Here is a 24,700-nt window from a genome sequence, read left to right on the forward strand (position 1 = left end):
GGTCTTGGACTTCTCCCCCAAGTTAGAGCCATGAAGTGCAACTTCATCAAACTCTAACATGCCCCACATATTCATGACTTGCTATCAAGAATCTCTAATATTAAAAATAACTGACAGGACTGCAACGCTTAGGGCCTATCACTGTGGAACACAACTAGCAAAATATTACATTTAAAATAACAAATTTTTGTTCCGAATAACTTTTCTTCTTTGAGCTTTATAAGCCAGCCCCTGTGGGTTTTGTGGACTTCATCAAACTTTAAACCAGTCACACACTCCAAAATATTTATGACTTGCTATCAACAATCTCTTGCATAAAAACACTGACAGGGTACAGTGTATGCTGATACATGGTACAATAACAATGTATTGCTAAATATTGTATTTACATTGTAATGTAGTACTTAAGAAAATACATGGTTCATGTGTATACATTATCTCTTGTTTCAACCATTCGCTGACTCATAGTTCGTTATTCACACTGAACCAATTCAGTCTGTCTTCGCCACGGCCCCTCTCAGGTTGCCCGTCTCCTCGTTTCTGGGGTATAGTGACCCGGTTGCGACCATGGTTATCAGCCGAGGGGACTGTTTGGATGGTTTTGTCTAACGATCATGAGAGGTTGATGTGCATGCACTACATGCATGTCTTATTTGCAGAGAATTATGTCTTCATTTATGTTAATTGATTTAGTAATCTCCTTAAATCAAGTAAAGGATTCAGACAGGTTTACACTCAAATGTATGTACAGATATATCAATTTCTGCATGAAAAACAAACAATTTTTATGAATGAAAATGCACAAAAAACAGCTGGATGAGCACTTTAAGAAGACAATACATTTTAAAACAGAAAATGGTAGGCCTACATAATAATAATTTAACAATCATCACATGTTTTCTCACACCCCCTCTCTTCTCAATTATGGAAACAAACATGCTTTAAAAAAAAAATTATATAGAACAATTATTTAACTAGAAAATTATGAGTTGTTGAGATAGCCGAGTAGTCTTACCTGTCAAATTTAAATTCTGTTGGGATCTCCCCGCAGGGGTTCGAATCCCTCCCTCAACAAATTTTTTAACAGTCACCTAAAACCAACACAGTATTTTCTGGCTACCTGTCAATGCCAGTACAAACTTGAACTTAATTCTGCTTGGAAAATTAATTTATCCTTCAACAGCTCTACATTACATACATTTGTAAGACATGGTGTGACAAAAGCCAAGGTTATTACATTACACGTACGTGAATACGCTGTAATCACATGGACCACGAAGTCTCTGCGCGTACATTCTCCGAACCTTGGGATCCCAAGTGCATTACTTGAAATGTGTGAAGAAAAATGCAATCCCGCACTTTAACGAGTCCAAAGTTTGAATATGGCCAAGCCATATAGTCCATACACACACACTTTCTGATCTTCTCAATTAACTTACACAGAGTATAACTCCTCCACATTCAAACAAACATCTTCTCTACCAAAGGGCCCAATTTCTTTGAGCTGCTTTAAAAGCACAAAAAGTAGCTAAGCACAACAACATGATTACTACTCACTAGATTAACAGGTTACAAGAAGCCAAATTAAGATTTGTGACTGGTATCCCGCTCGTTCCTGCTAAGCAGGAAATTGTTTAGGAAATAATTATTTTCTGATTTTAAAAGCAGATTATGAAATTGGGCCCAAGTTTGAACAGGTGTATGCTTCAGTTTTGAAAGGGCAAGGGCAACAAGGCATTTTCTCCTCCTGGCAAAGGACACAAGAAAATTGTAAACGTCCTCTGAAGCATTTCAAGGGCACCAAGGCAATGATCAGGGGGCATGGAGGCAATCACCCTTCCGCCTCCTCGAGGTATTAGGTCTGCTACCCTTACTATTCTAAGTGTCACTCCCCCCCCCCCCCCCAAACAAATTCAACATTGGAGCAGAAGCTGCATCTTAAAGGAACACATTGCCTTGGATCGGTCGAGTTGGTCTTTGAAAAGCGTTTGTAACCGTTTTTTATAAAATACATATGGGTAGAAAGATGTTGTAAAAGTAGAATACAATGATCCACACAAACATGCCTCGAAATTGCGTGGTTTTCCTTTTACCTCGTCGACTAACACGTCGGCCATTTATGAGGGTCAAAATTTTGACTCCCATAAATGGCCGACCATGTTAGTTCGCACAGTAGAAGGAAAACCACGCAATTTCAAGGCAAACTTGTGTGGATCATTGTATTCTACTTTTAAAACATCTTTCCAACCATATGCATTTTATAAAAAACGGTTACAAATGCTTTTGTTTTGACCAACTCGTCCGATCCAAGGCAACGTGTTCCTTTAACAGCAGTGGACACTATCTAGCCTTCACAGTTGGTGTATCTCAACATAAGCATAACATAACAAACCTGTGAAAATTTTAGCTCAATCGGTCATCGAACTTGCAAGATAATAATAAAAGAAAAAACGCCTTTGTCACACGAAGTTGTGTGCGTTTAGATGGTTCTAAATCTGAGGTCTCGAAATCAAATTCGTGGAAAATTACTTCTTTCTCGAAAACTATGTCACTTCAGAAGGAGCCGTTTCTCACAATGTTTTATACCATCAACCTCTCCCCATTACTCGTCACCAAGAAAGGTTTTATGCTAATAATTATTTTCAGTAATTACCAATAGTGTCCACTGCCTTTAAACATTTGGACGCTCGTACACTACCCCTCTGTATAAGACATCAATGCTAAAATTCTTGTTTCATAGTCAGCATGCCACAAACCCCAGTAAATCGATACCTAGAGAGACCATACTGTAGCTCATTAGGCCAAATAAAATAAGCAACATGTTGCTCGTCCAGACCTTTTATCAATAATTGTTTTGTTTTTTTTCAAGCTGGCCACCATGTTTAAAATGACCGTTGTAACATACGATGTTGGAAAATATGGAAAGCCATAATGCAAACTAAAAACAGATAGCCAAAGTCTGTAGGAAGCAATGTTCACAAACACAAATATTCAAAAATAGTTTTTGGAAATGGTTAGAAACAAATGAACTAATCGTCAGAGATATTTCAGAAAATGTGGAATTTGCACACCATTGTTTTTTTTTTACAATTTATGATTTTTGAATTGTCCTCAATTTCCGTATACAGTTGCCATGGACATGTAGGCCTACTTGTGCGGCCATTTTGACTCCGATTTAAGCTTATTGTATTTATCTCCGATAAATTGATTTCATATATATTTTATTTTGTTTAAAAAAAAGAAAATTGTGCAAAACCCAAAATCGTAGCGGGTGCGAACGAGAAACATATTATATATTTACTTGGCCATATGATTTCAGTAGTCATGTTTTCTGTGTCACACAGTGCGGCCATTGATGAACAGGCAAATTCAATGTTAAGACTTAGGCCTGCTGTGTAATATGTAGTTACAAATGAGCGTGGGGGAGGGGGGGTTCTGTTGATGATGGCTCCAGTCTGACTGAGGGGGTTTTGTCTAGAGACCGACTAATGTCGAGGCTTGTTGTACATGTTGTAATGGGTCTCCACATATTTGATGGGCCGACAGTAATCCTAATGTAAAGCTTAGTAAAGGACTTGCAATGTGTTAAATTAAATATGTTGGAGTTAGAATCTATTTGTCAATTTTGTAAATAATGTACACACAAAATGAAACTCAAAATCACTGGTGCATACCACATGTACAAGCTCAATATCTAATGCTACAAATGTATTTGTTGATGGACTGTTAACTTGATCATGACATTAAGAAAAAATCCTAAAATAGAATTTTATGGTCCTCTCGTGTTTTAACTGTCATTTGGACAGCAGACCACATGGTATTAAAGGAACACGTTGCCTTGGATCGGACGAGTTGGTCTATAAAAAGCGTTTGAAACCGTTTGTTATGAAATGCATGTTAGAAAGATGTTTTAAAAGTAGAATATAATGATCCACACAAGTATTACTCAAAATTGCACGGTTTTCCTTTTACGTCGCGGACTATCACGGACGGCCATTTATGGGAGTCAAAATTTTGACTCCCATAAATGGCTGACGGTGTTAGTGGACGAGGTAAAAAGAAAACCATGCAATTTGGAGGCATATTTGTGTAGATCATTGTATTCTACTTTTACAACATCTTTCTACCCAATCAATATGCACTTTATAACAAACGGTTACAGAATGCTTTTCAAAGACCAACTCGACCGATCCAAGGCAACGTGTTCCTTTAAGGTAAAATGCTGGTATAAAGATGAACATACAAGCATGTACAAGGAAAAACTTCACACAGTGTACAAGTAATCATATATCCTGCATCTTTGTACAATCATGTACATTGTACAATTTCAATTCAATTCAATTAACGTCAATTCAATTCCATAGACCTTTATCATGCTGCCTCCATCTTGGTCATGTTCCACGTATCGAATAACAATAATGAACGCTGATAATCATTTTGAAAATAGTAACCAGACTATTTTGTTCTTCCAGCCTAGGTTTGGTAACATTGAAACCAATAGGAGAAAGTCAAGATGGCCTAACCATGATAAAGGTCTACAAACATCATTCCTGCAGTGTTCATTGAAGTAACAAAAGCTAGTGAACAGGCCTGGAAATTTTCATAATTGAGAGGGCAAGGTTATATCATTTTTCAAGGGGCACTTCCATTATCTGAATGTCTATAGAAAACTTTTTAGAGGGCACAATAGCCAAGACTACGGGCAACACTCAATATATCAGAGGCAATGGCCTCTGTGGGCTTTGTTTAATTTGAGGATTGAGTGAGGCCACTCTAAAGCGTTAACTTCTAAATTGTATCTGAATGCACTTCCAATGTACTTGAATTAATTAAATTATTTAAACACAAACATTTTCCATATCAAAGTCAGTTGGCGCCAACAAAATCATAATCCGCAAAATGGAATCAGTCAGCCACACATGCACACAATGTAGTGTGTAGCATCTAACCTAAGCTGGCTAGAAAACCCTCCTGGCTCATACATGTACATGTAGGCCCTACACTTAAGATATTTACAACCAAACCATGGTTTCAAACAGCAGACTTCAAGTTATGATCGCGTCCATTCGTAAAACAAGCTCCTGAACGCTTACATGTAACAATTTTAAAAAAACAATGACATTCAATCCATAAAGTTTTTAAACCCTAGAGAAAATACAAATTAAAAGGTAATTATAGCCAACAGGTCAGTAACAACGGTAAGGATAAACATTGTACGCATGCTGCTGTAGGGCCCGGAAAATTGTCTTTAGTAGTGCCCCACCCCCCACCCGCCCCCACATCCTCCCTTAATGATGATTGGAATGGAAATTTGTAGTGGAACATTGGAAGGGACACCAAGGCAGTGTGCGTAGTGGGCAACTGTTGCCACCATGAATTGTGCCTGTGGCCTGTTAATAAAATAAAATTACCAAGCCCCCCCCCCTCGTAGTACATTGGAGGGGGAAGGGGGGGTCAGCTAAGTTTACTCCTGACTGCGAACATGCGAGGAATATATGTGTGTTTGCTTTGACAAATTGTTCAACATGTGCAGGGAAATGAACATGCACTGGTACCGCAACATCTAGATCTTGAATTTGTTTTTACTGCTGTTTGCCTAAGTACAGATTTACATGATGAATTGACTTTATCTGCAATCAGTAAGTTGCAGACCTCCACTGTCATGTACCCTGTAGATGGACAGGCAGTCTTTGCTCGCTCTTAAGCTGATTAATGATAAGACTAAGCTGTACACATGAAGCTACATGTACATGTATCAACCTTTGGACGATGTCGTATGAATGTGATCATGTACTGAAATGTCCTTTGGGTCATGCTGTACAGTATCTTCACTCGAAACAAATATTATATTCACTAAAAATGAATTTAACAAGAATACTACTGGCTAAAACTTTGACAAAACTACTTTTGATTGCCAAAAGAGTAGAACATTTCTGCTTGAAGAGCTCAGGCAATTTTACTTCATGGTTAATTCTAGTTCCCGGGAAAACATTGTATTGTAACTTTACAAAGGCCATGGCAAGCCACAACACAGACAGCCTTGGGGCACCCACAGCATTTGCCACAGATTGGTTGTAACATATTTAGTGAATGATATCCCTTGCACAGACACCATAGCAAATAATGGTGCACAAAATGTATCAGACGAGCTACTCAGAAATCATTATTAGCAACACAACAGTGGCATGCAGTTGGGGATTTAAAATGATCAATCTGAGAAACGTTTCATGCAGCTAAACAAAACCTTGTCTCGCCAACCTCACCCACCCCTATATTGCTTGTGTACAGTATGTAACATAAGTTCTGGTCATTGTAAAAACAGTTCTGTTTCAGTCAACAGTTTGACCATAGAGAAAGGACCACAGTGGTTTTTTTCTCTATGGTTTGACCTACATGTACATTACAGTACCAAGCCAAGTGGTCAAGCTGATCAATAGTGGATTTCCACCCCTACATTTAACCAGTGCATGCTTGATTAATGTAGTACATGTAGTATGCCCGTATCATTCTTCTGATATCAAGTTCAATGATCTGGAGAAAACTGCACAGCAAAAATACAAACACAATGTACAAAAAACGGGTGTGTGGGGGAGTGGGGCTTCAAGCTCCATTACACATAAATTAATGAGGTCAGTTCATTAAGTATCATAACGACCTGTAGTTGGAGATGAGTTATTTTAATTAAACGCATGACTCGAGTCGTAGGGACAAGAATATTCTCGACAATAAATTAATACAAATCAGATGATCAAATATCAAGTTAATTATTCCCTAAGTACGTAGTACATACATGTACATGTAGTACAAACATCGCATGTACACATGTGTAGTACAGACTGGAAGTATACTGTACACACTTGTTCATCTATTTTTATAAACAATTCTCACAAGTGTACAATATAAAATGATTTTTTTAAAACAGAGCATGCCAAACCAGTAATCATGTACAAATTTGTCACATTGCTTTGATTGTACTTTTTTTTTAAACATCTGACGTTCATTGTACTGCCCTTTTTGGACTGGCTACCTCGTGAACAACAGTTCAAATGTACGATACATAAATAAGTATAGTGTACATTGGTAGGATTAGAACCCACAACCTTGTGATTGCAAGTTCTGCAGTCTAACCATCCAATGGTCCGAGGTGTAACAGAACTGAACTACAACTGCAGTGCATCAAATGTCTATGTAAAGTGTTCTTTCTCCATTTTGATGTATCCAATTACTCCAGCCGGATTGTCAGGAAATCCTCAATAAAAGCAATTGATTTCCGAGTATCAAGCAAGGGGGCACAGACCGATGAGTTGTTCATTACATACATCAGGGCTCAAATTTGACACTGGACCACAGGCCCGAAGCCAGTAGTTTTAGTGTCACTAACTCCGTACTTCTTTTACATTGAGGAGAAATAAGAAGTCTTTAATAAAATGATAAATAAACGATGCACGTTATTTCAATACTGAAAAGGAAAGTCTGTCGTTTTTTCTTAAAGCTGTCACAAACAAAAACACCCACAAATTGACAACAAATTAAGGATATGAGCAGCCCTACTCATTGTTACGTTGCCAAGAACGTCTACAAAATCTTAAGATTGAGCTGTGCAATCTCAAAGGTTGTGCCACAGATTTTTCATGTACATGGTACATGTACTACCAAATCTCAAGTCTTTGAGATATTTAGTACATGTAACACTTTTGTCCACTTAAACCATTTATCAACAAATGATTGTGTACATGTAACTCAGAAACCCTTTTACTCTGACTTCATTCAAACTAATTATCATCACCATAATACAAAGTTTACAAAAATCAGGCCAAATCATGTAGACGAGAGTAGCCCAGGTTGGAATCCTCCATTGCGTAGGGCCTACAACGCTCAGGGTATAAAGGTTTAGCTGTACCATTGCAAAAAATTGTATTAATTAAAAAAGTTTCAGAATTACAATTTATTCTTGGATTGACATTCATTTTAAGAAAATATTTAAAGGAAAGTTAAAACACAACATAGCTTTCTGTAGGCCTACTGACTAGGCCTGGGCGAATTATTCGAATATCCGGTTAATGGCGAATAGGTTTTTCTATCCGTAACCACGAATGCCTTTTTTTTCTTAACCGGATATCCGCATAGGGCGCGAATACCTATTAACAAACCGGATAATTCTGTAATTACAACCGAGTAACCGGATATTCTTTAATATCCGAATATCCGCGGACGTCGGACGACAACTGATATGAATGTTTTGTCTGAATCCTTATGAAACTTCTATTAAGACAGCATAAAACAGCATAAATTAAGTATTTAACTATGCTCACCTCCGTGAAGAGTTAAAACAATGACATTTCTGACGTAATTTGTTCAAAGATTACAAAAGTTTTCCTTCACGTAGAGTCAATCACGATCAAAAGAAAAAGCAAATCGCCATCTTTAAATTAGATCCGGTCATTTTTATGAATGAACCGAGTGACACTGTCTAAAACTAATATCAATCCGCCCATTAGATCTCATTCACAAATGAACAGCGCCCTCTAGCGGCAAAAAAAAAGAATTATACATGTATATTTTTTTATTATTTTTTTTTTTAAATAGCGCCCTCTAGCGGCAAAAAAACTATTCGAATATCCGGTTAATTTCGGATAGTTGACCAGCGATATCCGAATAACAAAATTTCACTATTCGCCCAGCACTACTACTGACTTCGTAAACAAAGTTAAATAACACAAATAGCAAAATATCAAAAGAGGGCGCTGTTGAACCCACACAGAGATATAGGCCATACATGCGCACAGACGTTGTGCATGACAACATACATACATCTGCAACGTCGAATGCCCCCTCTGCCCCCCCCTACCCATAATGCATTGTGGTTCTGAATCGTGATAAACCTTTATTACCATGTTATTGTGAATACTGTGTACACACTCCACAATATTCGTTGCAAGTTTATGTCATCAGCTTGGGCGATATCGATTTATTTTATTCACGATATATCGCCGACAATATATCGCGATATTCGATATAATCGCGATTAATTAAATTTGACATCATCAGTCTTCAAACTCCCAGTGAAAGTTGTAGAAGAGACAGTCATAGCACAAGAGGGATGTTCTTATGACCTATTCTTTTGGTTTCACTCCAAACCTATGGGGTGCAAGATGTCTCAGCTAGGAAATACATCGCGATATTGCAATATTTAATTAATATCACGCTATATCGCAATATATTGCGATATATCGATATTTCGATTAAAACCAAATCGATCCGATATCGAAATCGTTTCTAAATTGGTATCGCGATATTCGATAATATCGTGATATCGCCCAAGCTTAGTCATCACCAGCCAAAGAACAATATCGGCACCCTCACTTTATAAAATATAAGCTTTATAAATATTCTAAACCATAATGTAACTTTAGTTACGATGGATGGAGCAACAAACTAAATTATAATATTGCTCCATGGTACATTGTTTATTACATGTAGTTCACAGACTAACGCTTGTAACACTGTACAGTAATCAACATTTTTTGCTTTTTTAACAGTTTTGACATGAAATTCATTGAGTTGCTACACATTTTTAGCGCATAATGCAACAAAAGCTCTCCATCCATGACCAAAATCACAGTACAACAGGACAGAAGGGTGGATATGCTTTTTCCTATGGTGGAGATGGATGGGTGTGCATTTGTGTGTTATCCTGCTATTCTTGAAGTTTGTGTAATAACATTAATTATTAATGACTGAGACTACAGCTCGGTTCGTACTTCCTGCGAATGCAACACGAATGTTGACGTCACAATTTGCAACAAATAATTCGCAGCAGCAGGCAGTTGAGTTGTGGTTTTATTTTAACTCTCTGACTGAGTCTTACGTCGCGAATATCGCAACTAAAACAGAGTAGTGACATCAAATTCATGTCAAAATCACAATGCATTCACATTTGCAGGAGGTTACACTGTTGATAAAGCAAGGTACTGTTTGTACACAAATCATGATACCGTACATCTGCAATTCAGCATCAACGACTCGTTCACCTCCTCCTCACACACAAACACACACCCCTCCAATCCAACAAAATCCAGCAGGACCAACCCCCGAAACAAAACCCAAAACGAAAGGAAAGTGCTCAGGCTTTAAATTTAATAATATATGGTGCCAAATATACGCTGTTTTCGCTTTTCAAACATTAAAAGAAAGACTCGACAATATAAAATGAGACAACATATAACATGAATTATATCTGAAGTTTGACGTGACTGACATTTTTGTGTATTGAACATTGATGCCCAGCTCAACATAACATGGGCGCAGCGCGCAGCAGACACTAAACGTTAAATGTTAACCACTGAATATAGCCATTTTCGTCCGCAACAAGCAGGCTGAAGGGACACATAACTTACCTTCAATTCAATCGGTGTTTTAAAGCTCGTGATTTGTCACAGTAAACAAGTATTTCAAGATTCCGGAAGCGTTCCTCGGAGACTTCATTTTTACAAGTCAGAGACGGCCATATTGTGTGATGACGTCACTCTGACTGGATTTCGTCACCGTTCGATAGATTAATAGACTTGTACTAGCTCTTTAGTTCACAAGTCATGATCTGGCTATCGATGTGTATGTATGTCAAAATTCAAACTGGTTGGTGGCATGGGGGCCAGTTTAGTTGGGAAGGTCTAACACACGTCGTACACACGCACACTTTTGCCTCTTCTTATCTTGAGAACTTCCCATTATTTTGTCATAACCTTATTTAATTCGACTGATTCGATTCATTCAACCAATAGAAATTGATGCTCAGCAGTAGAACAGTCATTTTTCACTAAGTTGTTTATTCACGACAATCGACAATCAAACTTGTTTACTGAATTATTACAATATTAATTTTTGAGGCACGTGACAGTTGCAATTTTTTGTCAGGCAGATATGCCTAGTTTCTTATGATCACAACCTGTATTCTCATGTGTGAACTTATTTTTGGCTTGATTGGTTATCGAAGTTGCAAGAAAACAAGAAGTTGCACATTGTGTGGGCCTTCAGATGCATGAGAAAGTTGCTCAACAGTGTTTTATGACCAAGCAAAATCTCTCCGTTGCTCATTCATGTCCAGAGTGCACAGTGCCTTTAAAACAAGCTGGTTCAATTATTGGTCTAAAGTTTTATTGTGTATGGTAGGCGCCTACAATGACAGGTATCAGGACACTTCGGACCCTAGCTGGAAACTTCGTAACTTTTGCATAGTAGTCACGTTGGACACTTCGTAGGCCTACCTTATTACAAGACACTGTGATTTCTGCATCGTTGTGATTATTTTGTGCTTTGTGATCAGTTGATGAAAGCAAATCAAACCATTAGGCCCCTTTTTATTATTATTTTGCTGTGACGTACAAAGGAGCCGGTTTGACGATTGCGTGAGTGCTTAACTCAAAAAAAAGTTATGGGCGGGAAATGTTGTTGTTGGCGGACATGACTTATGAACAAACATTCACATAATTACACAAAAATGACTAAGTATAATAAATTGTGTATCTCAACGAACATTAACTTTCAATGCACATCATGAAGGTACGGTGTGACTCGGCTGTCTGAGGGTACGAAGTGACTCTCGGTATAGGCCTACATGTATGTACGAAGTGTCTCGAAGGTACGACATGTCCATGTAAGCACTGGCATTATTATACGAAGTGTCCGACATCCCAGACAATGTTTTGGTTTGCTGCCAGGTAGATTGTGTTCTTGTCGCTACCGCTGAGTAGATTTTCTGAACTTTCTTCGGGAGTCTTCTCAATGGGAAAAACTGTACAATATACATGTACCTTAGTAGAACAGGAAAATCAATCACCGTGAAGCTTGTGCCGTACGAATTTACTGATATCCTACCACCAGTGCGGGTAACTTTCTGGGTTTATGACTGGATTGGGATGCATCAACGGAGGGGGGGGGGGGCAGTTTTACCTTAATTTGCAGGTTATTGGTAGTTTTCCCTATTAACTTGCCCAAAATCCTCAACCAATAATCATACCCAAGTAGGCCTGCAAGTATGGTAGGCAAAATGCATGGAATGGGCGCGGGCTCAAGCGTGGACTTGATTCAAGTCCCAATCCCGTGCCATCCCCAGAAAACTACTGTTCTCGAGACCACATTTTGACGGCGAGCCCGCACTGTACTGTATGCTACGGGGTTGTTTCATAGTAAGTTGAGGTAACAGCTTAGGGACCTCTCACACGAGAATAGGACTTGAATCAAGTCTAGCTCAAGCGTGTGTCGATGATAATGCCTGAAATCTGAGTGCAGTGACAAGGGTAAACAAACAATTAGACATAAGTTATACTGGATAATACTTTCCATTTACTTAGGCTAATATTGCTCATAAGATCTATGGTGCATTGTGGTGCTGGCATGGAGGGCCTGCAGAAACTTTGGCGCTCCAGGTTACACTTATCCGACAGGTCTATATGAATATAAGAAGCTCATACAAATTCGTTGTTAGGTCCAAAATCCTATTATTATACCCAAAGTGCAAGTATACACGCACATATTATGTTCAGCTATTTGTTGGTATTAATTTCCCCGGGCTGAAGCGGGACCTCGTGACCCGCATCATCGTTCAAAAGTCCATGAGTTTTTGTCCATTGATCATCGTGTGAATTTGTGTGCGAGCGCCCTCCATTGGCATACGCCACCAATAAAACAACAAGATCATGCATTGTGCAATGTGCGATGGCAACCGAGTACGGACAGGTAAATTCCCATTGGAACATTTTCACGCGACTATACGGACAGTGGAGCTCCAGTGGGTAACCATTTCTACCATTCCATGGGTGTTCATCATGACATGTTTAATGTAAGTATGTCATCCTTATCTTATCTATTAATATTAAAATTAGTTCATAAAACTGCGCCATAGGCATTTTTCCTGCCAGATGAGAAAACTTGTCTTGAGTCCCTTGACTTTACCTTGTCCTTTGGCTTTTGCGGCACAGCAGCGCAGTAGCCCTCCCCCCCCCAAAAAAAACCGTCATGACTCAGTCATGACTCTCACAAATCCCATCCCCATCCCAAGACACAAAATGTCTGGTGTGTTTCGCCGCCACCACTGCACTAGATACTGTTTAGTGACAGTCTGTTTGGGGCTGATGAGCTCTATTTTGCCAAAATTTTTGGGGAGACCACTCTCAGTCTCACTCCTGTCCTGTCAAAAAATAGACAATCGACAAAAATATTAATGTCTGGTGTACGGTTGGTCCATGTTATGATGTAGAGTGGCTGGTCCGTTCACGTTCAACAACCCATGTTAACGCTTTTGTTTGCATTTGCTAGGGTAGGATGCATGTGAAATGAAAGTGTATACAGTCTGAGCTTTCATTTTTAAACAAGTAAGTGAAAAAAAACAACTCTTCTATTCTCAGTTTGTAGGCAAAAGTGTGAAGAAGGTTTGTCAAAAGCAACCTGTGTCTTTGTCAGAAATTGTCTTAACATATTTGTGTTGGTCCTTGCCCTACAATGGCAATACTCTATATAATCTATAAATACACTGAATTTTTATGCACTGCAGTTTAAGTTTTACCTGTGTCACTTGGTTATAAAGTAAAACAACTACATTGTACTTGTTTAATAGGCCTTGGTTCAATTCAATCTACTTTTAATAAGTTAATGAACCATTGACCTAATTGTTATATATATTTTTTGCATGTATCCAGGAAAGGTGTGCAGCACTGAAGCGCCGCATTACCTCTGCATAGAGGAACTACAGTCATGATCAGCTTCAGACCTTAGAGACATCTGAGGGATTCTTCACAATGGCACCAGAAGATTTCTGGGCGATATGGCAAGCTGTAAAAATAGCAACTGGACAAGAAGATTACTTGTAGATAAGTTGAATGGCATCAGAACTGCTTTGTATTCAAATGCCCATCTGGCTTTAGAGATGTCATCGTTTTCACATCCAAACCATCAGTTGGATCCCAGGCTGGCTCAGGCTGCTTCCCCATCATTAACAGAAAAAAGGTCAGTTTTCAAATCATCTGCTGATGATGAGGAGTGCATGTCCACTACGCACAGTCATTTGAATTCGGGGTCAATTATTTGTTCCTCTTCAAGCTATGGCGGTACTTTGGACTGCCCCATGTCACTGTCATCGGACTGTGGAGAACTTACAAGTACCCTGAATAGCGTCGACAACGTATCACCAGAGTTATTGCCACAGTCAAGTTATACAGTATGCTCGAGCCACCAACTTACCTCTCAATCAGTTTTGCCTTTGTCGTCAGCCTGTGGAACAGTTACACTAAGCAGAGAAACCCAGAATCAGACGGGGCAACTTGAAGAGTCGGAGAAGTCAATTCAGTTGGAGCTGTCGGAATTTTCCTTCGCCAGCCGAGAGGTTGGTCTGTCTCAGTCAGCAGACAGTCATGGAACCTCCTGCATGGAAAATCATGGGTGTTCAGTTCAAATTAAGGTTGAAGAGATGGAAGAGCCTGTAAACAGTGCTTCACTGACAAGTGATAACCTAGAACAGTCAACTATCTTGTCAGACCGATCCCATCCATTTTTATCGGGTACTCAGCAACAATTTAACACAGAGAAATCATGCAAAGCCAATGATATTCGTGAACTACCAACAAATCATGGCTGTGCTGGTAAAAGCAGTGTAGACACTAATGACCAGGGCCTATTTGGTAGTAAAGAAACTAATGACCAGTATCAGGGCTCTGCATTGAGTAATAAAGAAACTAATGACCAATGTCAGGGCTCCTCTTTATTTAGTAGTGAGGAAACTAATGACCAATGTCGGAGCTCTGCAATGAGCAGCACAGCAAGTAAAAAACAATGTCAGAGGTTTGAGACTAATGGCCAGTGTCGGATCTCTGCAATGAGAAGTAAAGAAACTAATGACCAATGTCGGGGCTCTGCATTGAGTAGCAAAGAAACTAATGACCAACATCAGGTCCCTGCATCAAGTACCAAAGAAACTAATAATGACCAATGTCAGGCCCCTACATCGTATAGCAAAGAAACTAATGACCAATGTCAGGTTCCTGCATCATGTAGCAAAGAAACTAACGACCAATGTCAATTGTACAATTTCGTTATTTTTTCCCATGATGACGATGCAGATAAAGCCGATTGCATCTTTCGCTTCTTAGAAGACAAACATCTTCGAGGATTCAAAAATGGCAGAGACGACACGCCAGGAACATTTAAGAGCGATGAGCTTGTGAAATCCATCAAGAATACTGAGAAGATTTTGTTACTTCTCACACCCAAGTCAATTCACGACGAGAACTTCAAATTTGTGCTGAATTTGAGTTTAACACACTCAATAGAAAGGAGGAGTACAAGTTTAATACCCATTTGTTTAGGGATACAACGATTCCAAGTGCCTGAAACACTGAGGTCTAAATGTTGTATTCATTATAACGATTTCGGTGATAAATTTAAAGACAGACTTTTTAGGGTATTTCGTTCTACATGTAGATCTTCATCAACTTCTAGTGTGAGTTTTGATTCTCAATCTAGCTCACCTAGTAGTATAATGGAAAGCGAATCGTCAACAAAATCAAGTGATTCTCCAAAACTAAAAAAAAGTCACAGTATGCCATCTTCTTCATCCCCAAACAGGCCATGGTACACTCCTATTTCTCGGTTTTTCTCCTCTCACAAGTAACATCACCAATTTGTCTCAACTAAAGTTTTCATTTGTGGTAATTTATAAGAATTACTTGAAAATTTATCCTATTTTGGGTCTCCAGCATGTTCGTCTAGCAGCCTGGATTCGTATTTCACGCAAGCAAAGTGAATTTTCTTACAATGTAGGCCTAATTAGAAAATAGCGCGACTGATTGTTTGCAGTGCAAAAATTTGCTTTGCTTTTACGTGAAGTATGAACCAGGCTTAGAGGGACACGTTGCCTTCAGACTGGGCGCTTTGAGCTTGAAAAGTGTTTGTCATAAAATATGGTTGGAAAGAAGTAGAATTGATCAAATTTACACATATTATCCCTGGAATTTGTGTGCATCAAATTTACACATATTATCCCTGGAATTTGTGTGGTTTTTCCTGGGACTTCATGAACTAACGGGGTCTGCCATTGTGTAGAACAATATCTTTTACTTCACAGAGTACAGACCGTGTTAGTTTACGAAGGAAATCGAAAACCACACAATTCTGAGATTATTTGCGACTGTTGTGAATATTAATAACTCTACTTTGAAAAAGAAATTTCCAACAATAATAATTTTATAACAAACGCTCAAATGAGGCCCAATCTGAAGGTAAAGTGTCCATTCAAATTGTTCTGTATTTTGTTGAATTTATGTGAAGTGCCAGTAGTAATAAACATGTTTTACTGAAAAATATGGAGTCAACTTTGAACATCATCTTCCTGTACTGTGCAGAAACCTCTTCAGACCTTGCGCTTTAAAGCCGTTTGTAAAGTTGTCCACCGGGCAAGTAAATTTTGCTTTTTAATTGCCCCCAGGAAGTTTTAGTAGAGCAGATTTTTAAACGGCTACCTGAGCGGAATGTTTTCAACAGAAATGGTATTTTTACTTGTTTATAATGCACTTGTTCACCATTTTAATGTAATTTTGATATGTGTACACTTCTGAACTTTTCGTAATTATCAATTAAAAAATCAGGCCCCTACCTAAAGGTTTTTTGAAAAACTAAAAACACTTCTGCCGTTGAGAGCGGGCGTCAAAGGACAATGCCGCTGACGTCATTTGTGGGAGTTTGCTTTGTTATACATCCACGCTGCAACAAAGCGGCTTTATCTACTTATGACGTTTTGAGAGTGATTACGTAACGGGGCTTTTCGCAAATCTCGCAGAAAAGCTCTGGACAAGGGCATACAAAATGATTGTTTTTTTACACAATTGAAACCTATTTATAATCATATGACTCGATTTCCTTATTCATCGAAAACATTTTAAGTGGAATTCAGCAAAGTTCACGACTTGACATTTTCGTTCAAGCAGGTCTTTAAGCATTATATTTTTTTTATATATCTCTTACCGTTTAATTATTGGTAGTGGTCACAACCACCAGTTGAATTTTTAAAAGAAGTTACGTCCACACACTCAAAAATATAATATACACATTTTTAAAAGTGATTAATTACTCACAGCTGAAAAAGAAGTAACATGAGCATTTTAAACAAGTTGGTTGGAGAGTTTTTAGTAGCCGACAGGGCAAGTTGAGACGTGGTGTTTACATATATGTAGCCCCGTATAATAGACCCTTCCCATGAAATATGTAAATTGCACATAGCGCTTGCGCACTAACGTTTTGGTTGGCAAAATGAGGGAACATCGCGCTGTTTTGTACAGGGCTAATGGGTGCGTGACACAGACGCGATTGCGCGTCTGCTTAGTGCGCAACTCTATGGTGTTTGCCAACCAACATGGTCTGTACGCATGCGTGAATGTAATTAGCATATTTCATGGGAAGGGTCCATTTGTCTACTAGACAATGAGAGTCGGGCTAGTGCAAGACAGACCAGCCCTGCTTGTTCGGAGGGCATACTGTCACATTGGCTGCAAACTAACAAAAAAAACACGGCAACGACCCTGCCGGTTTTAAACGCCCGTTAAAGAACTCGTCGCTACCCTTTTATTCCCTTGTTAATGCATCCAACCAATTATTGCCGTGTCCCTTCAAGAGCAAATTTCAAAGGCCTGCCTGCCATCTGAAGGCTGAAGCAATACTGATTAAAGAGGGACTCAAAGGTCAAAGTCAGTTTTGTTATGCAAAAAAAAAAAAATACAAGTCTCGTTTACCTCACAATAAAATGTTTTGTTCTGCCTTTTTTTTTACACCTAACTCTTTCAGAGCGCAATTTGACACATGAAGCCATGGAATGTCAAAAACAAATGGGTCTGAACATTCCAAAGAGGAATTTGTTGTCAGTCAAAAGTTTAAATTCATTGCTGTTGTAAAGGAATAATCTTGGAAATACTGGAAAGTACAGAAAGTTCCCCTTACCAAATACAGACCCATGTGTTTGAAGTGTGGATGATTTTTTACAACAAATTTCGCACGAGAAGGATTATAAAATACAATGGCATTTTACACCAGTTTGGGTTTAAGTAGAGACTTCAAAATTGTCTTTCCACTTTCAAAAAGACTTTTAATATTTGGAGATATGTACATAGCAAAATAACATCTGACCTTTGAGCCCCTGTTTATAAGTGTCTTGCAGGGACAAAAGTCTCAACACCTGGACTCAAACCCTCACTCTGCTGATTAGAAACACCAGTGATAAAATCTGGTACGCTATATCGTTAACACTCGCTGCTTCACTAAGAGTGGACAAAAGGTGAAATTACTTCATAATTGAGTTGTATTCGTTTCTATTTAAATTTATTCATTTCGGTGAGTGTACATTGAACAGGTGGCATTACTGAAGTACTTGCATAATATCAGTACTGCAAATGTGGCAAAGCAGAATCAAATAAAACATTGATACATTTGTACATTGAAACGTTGACCACTGCTCACCATTCCTAGGAATGTTCATAATATTTTGCCAATGGTCATCTGGGGGTCAGCCAGCAATGGTCAAGTCATAAATATTTACAAATGCTTCTCCTGAGTATAAGTGTATTTCCCAAATTAGCAAGAACATTAGGGGACCAGCTTGGTGAGCTTGCACGTTCACAATTGGTGTTTTCATACAGTAAGCGCCAGAAAAATAGCTTGTCGTTTTGTGTGCTAACGATAAGCAGGGCTACGAAGTGGAAACCTGCGCAGTTACATATATGTAACACAAAATTTGCTGTTAAGCAGCTCTATGAAAATGGGCCCAGCAGCACATAAACTCTGTATAAAGGAAAATAGCCCCGTTTTCTAGAGTCTAGTATATTATATTTCAGTTAACCCAAAACCAATTAGCAGACGTTTAGCCAGTCATTGGTTTCTTACACATAAGATGTACCCCTTCTTTATAAGCTTCAGTTACCGTAACAACTCGGAAGTTGGCCTGTTCCAGTGCCTCTTTAGCTTTCTCACGACCCCACATTGCCCCAAAACCTGCTGCCCCATCTCCCGGATATAGAGATGTCGGCATACAATTCAGTAGACTATAAATGTATTCAATTAGAATATTCTCCCGGTCTTGCATATCCAAGTTTTCTTGGAGGTTTGAGTGAGTATTACTTTCAACGACTGAGAGTGTTCCTCCTGGCTTGAGTACCCGATGCATCTCTCGGAGAGCCTTAGTGGGGTACGAGAGATCATGAAGGATAAAATGCATGAACAAGTAGTCAAACTTGTCTGTCCAGTCAGAGGGCATTTGTGTGATATCCGCATTGATGAACTCAACGTTAGAGAGACCCATCTCGTCCTCTTTATCTCGAGCTTTGGCGAGGGCCGATTGGGATAGATCCACACCGTAAAATTTACTCTTGGGAAAGTGTCTGGCCATGGCGAAGGTGGAGATGCCTTCTCCACATCCGATGTCCAACACCTCCAGTCCATTTACTAAAATAAACAGAGAGTTTTGGAAGGTACTTTAAATTACCAGGGTCCATTTTCATTGAGTTGCTTGAGCACAACATGTAGCTAAGCATTACAGAAATAATTACATACAGGAATGAGGGTTTAAAAGCCAAAACACCATTGCACCATTCGGGACTGGTATCCTACTAATTATTGCCAAGAAGACAGTTTCTGAGCAATATTTTCTACTTGGGCAACTCTATGAAATAGACTGTGCAAGTATCACACATCGAATATTGGGACCTGTTGGAGCTTGCGGGTTAGTTTCCTTTGTTTGAAAGGAATGTACATAGGACCAAAGTAGTCCCAAAGACGTTTAAATAGGCGCAACAGTTGCACAGTCAATTGGACCCAGATGTTCAAGAAAACAAACATTTCCAGGGCTCAAAATTTACACTGGACCGAAGACCAGAGGCCAGCGATTTTATTTAGCGTGGAGCCAGTAAACTTATGACAGACAAGCTCGTTGGTCTTGTGTTTTTCAATTAAGTAGTAATGGGCTGCCATAGCTTTGTGAAAAAATGTTGACCATGAATCAGATAGTATCTGACAACTCGAGTAACTAAGTACACTTACATAAAAGACAAAATGTAACCTATCTAAATCTTCTTCTAGTGCTTGTTTAAAGCCATTATACACTTTCGGTACAGGAAAAAAAGAAAAAGTTCACAGATTTACAAATAATTTACAGGGTTTACAGAAGGTAATGGTGAAAGACTTCGCTTGAAATATTGTTCCATGAAATGCTTTACTTTTTGATAAAACATCAATTCTGGATAGCGGGAATTACAGATTTTTTTTTAAACACATGTCACGACACGGCGAAACGTGCGTAAACAAGAGTGGGTTTTCCCGTTATTTTTTCCCAACTCCGATGACCGATTTAGCCTATATTTTCACAGGTTTGTTATTTTGTATATAAGTTGTGATACACGAAGTGTGGGACTTGGACAATACTGTTTATCGATTGTGTATGAAGGCTTTAACTCAATTTGATTCTTGTATCGAAAACTAAATTCTGGTCTAGTAATACTTCTGAGCTACAAGCAATCCCTGCTACATGTATCTTGTGGATTTTAGCCCTTATTTCTTACTTAGCTGTTGATGCAACTCGGGCATGGATGGAATAAACTTCTGGACTAGCTGATCCCTGAAAAAGGGGCCTTGCGTCAAAGCCATCAACTCATCAAACTTGTGATAGGCATTATATGGTACACCTTAACAAGAGATAAAGAGAAGAGGTGACAAAAGACAACAGGTAATTAATTTATAAAATGAAAGCATTTCAAAACCAAATTGTATTTTTTTCCAGGGATATTTTCAAATTATAGAGCCAGTTCCCAGGAATTAAAATTCCTTGAGATTGTTTAACCCTACTTTATGTTTGATCACACCTGATTAAATTTGTTTGTGAAAAAAATCATAATGAACACTGTAGCTCGCTTTACTTTATTCCCAAGCAGTGGTAGCTGTTTATCAAAGCGAAGCGAGTTTATCACTAGGATTAGCAATTTAAGTTGGTATTAAAAGGCTGGGTCACACTGCAGTGATAAAAAAAAACAATCATGACGCAAAAAGATGGCTCTCTATTGGTTGAATTGCTCCACGCAGAATACGCACACGCTCATTCAACCAATATAATGCAATGTCTTTGCGTTGTGATAGTTTTCGTTATCGCGAAAAGTTCAACTGAATTTCTAAGTGAAACTCCAGTGAAACTTGTCTAGTACGAAAGGAGCTTTGGGTTGGCCAATGGGAGACTTTTTGAAAGCTCTGCCACTAGAGGGCAGCAGAACTACCAGGTAAGGGTGCACAACTCCTATAGCAAACAATGGTAAATGGTAAACATTCAAAAATACTCGAAAAATATTTAGAAGTCTCTCAGCCTCTTGAAAATTAAATCAGATACATTGTCATACAACTAAACTTCAGATTTCTTCTAACTTTTTGGTAGGTCAGCATTTTGGAATTTTTGCTAATTACCCTAGAAGAAACACTCCCAAAAACTCATGCACACCGCTTGTTGTCCTTGGGGAACTCGTGTCCAGTACGTCCTGTTCCAGAACAGTTTGGTTTATGCTGGCAATGTGTTATGAGAAACAAAATACAGTTTGGCTAAATCTAAAATACAAAATCAAAAACACGCAAAACACAAGGTATTTGCTGTCAGTGACCGTCACTCATGCTTCTCCAATTCCTAAGTTGTTGACATTACCTGGTGAAGAGCGCCCTCTCTTGGTGATTGGCAGATAGTCTAAAGTTTCCCATTGTTATGATCCAGCAAGACTGGTGTGAGTTGACAAACACAAATACCACACAGATGAGATTAATCTCATTCTTGAGTTATTGCTTGAACAACATTTTTTGTTTGTTCCCATACTGACCTTGACATTCAACTTATGGATTCTAATAAACAATAGGCTTCTGGGGATCCAAAGACCAACTAACACACCATATTTGGAGTTGATATGCCAAGTCTTCCTTGAGTTTTATCTTGGGCAATGATTGCGCGCACAAATATACGCGCCTAACCCCATGCAACCTTACAGATCCAGTTTGTGGGGTCCTTTCACAACTGTTCTATTATTCCCTTTTCTAAAGTATTCCCTTGTGGGGTCCAGGTTGAATAAATAATTATGTTGTGGGGTCCATACTTGTGGGGTCTATTTGTTCCACTGTCTAAAAGACCACCCCATACGTGCTGCTCACCCACCGAGGACAAGGCAAACACTACATCTGTTATAATACTTCTTCGGCTTAGTGCTTTGACAGCGGGGCATACAAAAGAAACCTACGCAATTAGGTTTAATTTTTGTCACCTGATGGTCCATCCTTTCTGAAACATTCTGCAACTTTGAAGAATCCTCCGTACAAAGTGGGTGCTGTTAAAGCAACAGCTTTCAGTTCCATGATGTTTGATCGGTTGGTCGGGAGCCAGTAGGTTTCCGTTGTCGCATCAAACTTAATAATATCAGCAGCAGCCATGCATCCCAACCACTCTCTCACATATCTGTGAAAAGAAGTAATACAGAGGCTGTGATCAATAATGTAATCTAAACCAAATGACTAGAAACTAGAAACAAACTAGCTGGTGAGAGTTATTTTCCACTGCTGCCTCTAGTGGAACTGACTGTCTTTCTGTCCCCATTAAAGCCATAGGACCCTTTCGGTACAGGAAAAAAAAAAAAAGTTCACAGATTTACAAATACTTTACAGGGTTTACAGAAGGTAATGGTGAAAGACTTCTCTTGAAATATTAGTCCATGAAATGCTTTACTTTTTGAGAAAACGGTAAAACAATATAAATTCTCGTTAACGAGAATTACGGATTTGTTATAAACACATGTCATGACATGGCGAAACGCGCAAAAACAGGAGTAAGTTTTCCCGTTATTTTCTCCCGACTCCGATGTCCGATTGAGCCTAAATTTCCACAGGATTGTTATTTTATATATAAGTTGTGATACACGAAGTGTGGGACTTGGACAATACTGTTTACCGAAAGTGTATAATGGCTTTAAAAGCGCTCAGACTGTTCTGTCCTTCAAAAATTGTCTAAAGACTCAAATCTGTAGCTGGTTGTCACCATCACTTTGTGAACCTTTCTCCATATAGGCGCCTTGTATCCTTTGGTCTGCTATTTATGATCCAGTTATTATTATTATTATTATTATTATTATTAGAAAAAAACCCACAAAAAGCGAGAAACAACTTCAGGGCTCAGCTGTGTGGAACAAAAACAACTTTTGCTTGACCAGAAAATCTATAGGGCCTTCAGTGAACTTTCATAAGTATTCAACGGAATTTTAAGATATTTATCCGACTCAAAGTCAACTTGAATACAATTTTGTTTATAAATAAGATGAGGTAGGTACTATTATTCACTCATTATACTAAATAGACTGCCTGACTTAGTGTCTGGTGGTCGTAAGTTTACTTTCAAGCTTTCCCATCACTGACCTACATGTATAGCTCTTATTGTGGGTCCAGAAATGAGTCAATGAAATATGAACCCTAGATTGAAAATAAATGACCGAAGTAGCGGTCTTGGTTTTGATTTGAGTATGTGCCACTGACTCAGATTTTTGATTTGAGTATGTGTCACTGACTCATGAGTCAGTGACACATACTCAAATCAAAAATCAAGACACTTGATGACATAGACTTGAAACAAGCAGTAAACCATGATGATATGACCCCTCATGAGATTCCAAGCACAGTCTTAAAAAAGAAGAAAAAAAATCCTCCCAAGCCGCAAGCGCTACTTCTACTTTCTAGAAACTATAGTTTAGGCTCTGTTAACCAAGCCAGCCACCAGTTTTTACTTGCACTGACGCACTGCAGCCTACCTGCATCTGTAATAAACACACCACTTGTTGCGAGCTTTTTGCTGAATGTGTTCCCACGGCCTGCTTACTTTTGCATTTCATATAGTACGATATTACCTACATGTGACCCCCGTGGAGATCGAGCCTTATTTTTTTTATAGTTTCTAGAAGTAAGGCTTGTTACTGGCCTATACTATCACTAAATACTATAGGAAGAAGAAGAAGAAGAAGTATAAACTTGGAGACACAACAGAGAATTTATTTAGAAAGATAGAAATAAAGAAGGGCTTCCACCATGGCATACATAGAGGTAGAATTTGCATGAGCCATATATGGAGCAAATTTTGAAGAACTGAATTGAATACCTTTCTTTCATCCCAGCCGTGTCGGCAATTTGCTGGCTGGTATGTGGATTCTCCCCCAGGGTAATCAGCACATCAAATAACCCCGTCTCCATACCCATGGCAATACCAATACCCGCTATACCTCCAAGAAGTTGATCAGAAATACGGTTTAAAAACGCCTGGTCGGCCCCTTTACACTGGAGCTCTGTGGCTGCCATGTTTCACCTGTACGTAGTGTGCCCACAGAATGTGACCGCAGAAGAACATTTTTTTAACTCATTTTTTTTTACAATAGATGTCAATGCATTGTCCTCGTCCGGAGGCCGACCGGGTAGTTCGTGTCAAAGTGTGTCCCCATTGTATGTGTGCCGACGCATCAGCGCTGTTTGATCTATTACCGGACCATGATCTAACCTAAAGTAATAGGCGTCTCAAGGTCTGAAAAATACCTGTAGATAGTGGGCCTACACGTTCTGTGCAAGGATTCAGAGTTGGCCACAAGTGGAGCTAAAAAAAACCTGCCCAAGTTGTGAA

The 24,700-nt window shown here is 38.9% G+C and overlaps 3 protein-coding genes across 7 annotated transcripts in view; 1 reads left to right on the forward strand and 2 right to left on the reverse strand.

The window, feature by feature from the left end:
* The window catches only part of LOC139941350 (uncharacterized), a 152,159-nt gene extending 141,637 nt beyond the window's left edge, over positions 1-10,522 (reverse strand). For all 5 annotated transcript variants that reach the window (XM_071937803.1, XM_071937800.1, XM_071937802.1 and 2 more), the window contains exon 1: positions 10,398-10,522. The gene's annotated coding sequence lies outside the window, so the exon portion shown is untranslated. The remainder of the gene's footprint in view (positions 1-10,397) is intronic.
* Positions 10,523-12,721: 2,199 nt separating this feature from the next.
* LOC139941394 (uncharacterized) lies at positions 12,722-18,220 on the forward strand. The gene is made up of 2 exons (XM_071937865.1): positions 12,722-12,838; positions 13,695-18,220. The coding sequence occupies exon 2, from the start codon at positions 13,820-13,822 to the stop codon at positions 15,659-15,661; it is 1,842 nt and encodes a 613-aa protein (XP_071793966.1). The 5' UTR covers positions 12,722-12,838; positions 13,695-13,819; the 3' UTR covers positions 15,662-18,220.
* Positions 18,221-18,330: 110 nt separating this feature from the next.
* On the reverse strand, positions 18,331-24,651 carry LOC139941395 (S-adenosylmethionine-dependent methyltransferase Rv2258c-like). The gene is made up of 4 exons (XM_071937866.1): positions 24,188-24,651; positions 22,314-22,504; positions 20,589-20,711; positions 18,331-19,476 (listed from the first exon to the last, which is right to left on the reverse strand). The coding sequence occupies exons 1-4, from the start codon at positions 24,382-24,384 to the stop codon at positions 18,896-18,898; spliced, it is 1,092 nt and encodes a 363-aa protein (XP_071793967.1). The 5' UTR covers positions 24,385-24,651; the 3' UTR covers positions 18,331-18,895.
* Positions 24,652-24,700: the final 49 nt, after the last annotated feature.

Source organism: Asterias amurensis, chromosome 9, assembly GCF_032118995.1.
Source record: "Asterias amurensis chromosome 9, ASM3211899v1".
Lineage (NCBI taxonomy): Eukaryota > Metazoa > Echinodermata > Asteroidea > Forcipulatida > Asteriidae > Asterias > Asterias amurensis.

Bases quoted from the DNA above. Each gene is read 5' to 3' on its own strand.
- LOC139941394 (XM_071937865.1), top strand. From the start codon at position 13,820: ATGGCAAGCTGTAAAAATAGCAACTGGACAAGAAGATTACTTGTAGAT.
- LOC139941395 (XM_071937866.1), bottom strand. From the start codon at position 24,384: ATGGCAGCCACAGAGCTCCAGTGTAAAGGGGCCGACCAGGCGTTTTTA. The intron at 22,505-24,187 runs GTATTCAATTCA...TTCTTTTCACAG, and splicing joins ACGGCTGGGATGAAAGAAAG to ATATGTGAGAGAGTGGTTGG. The intron at 19,477-20,588 runs GTAAGAAATAAG...TGTTTATTTTAG, and splicing joins CGAGTTGCATCAACAGCTAA to TAAATGGACTGGAGGTGTTG.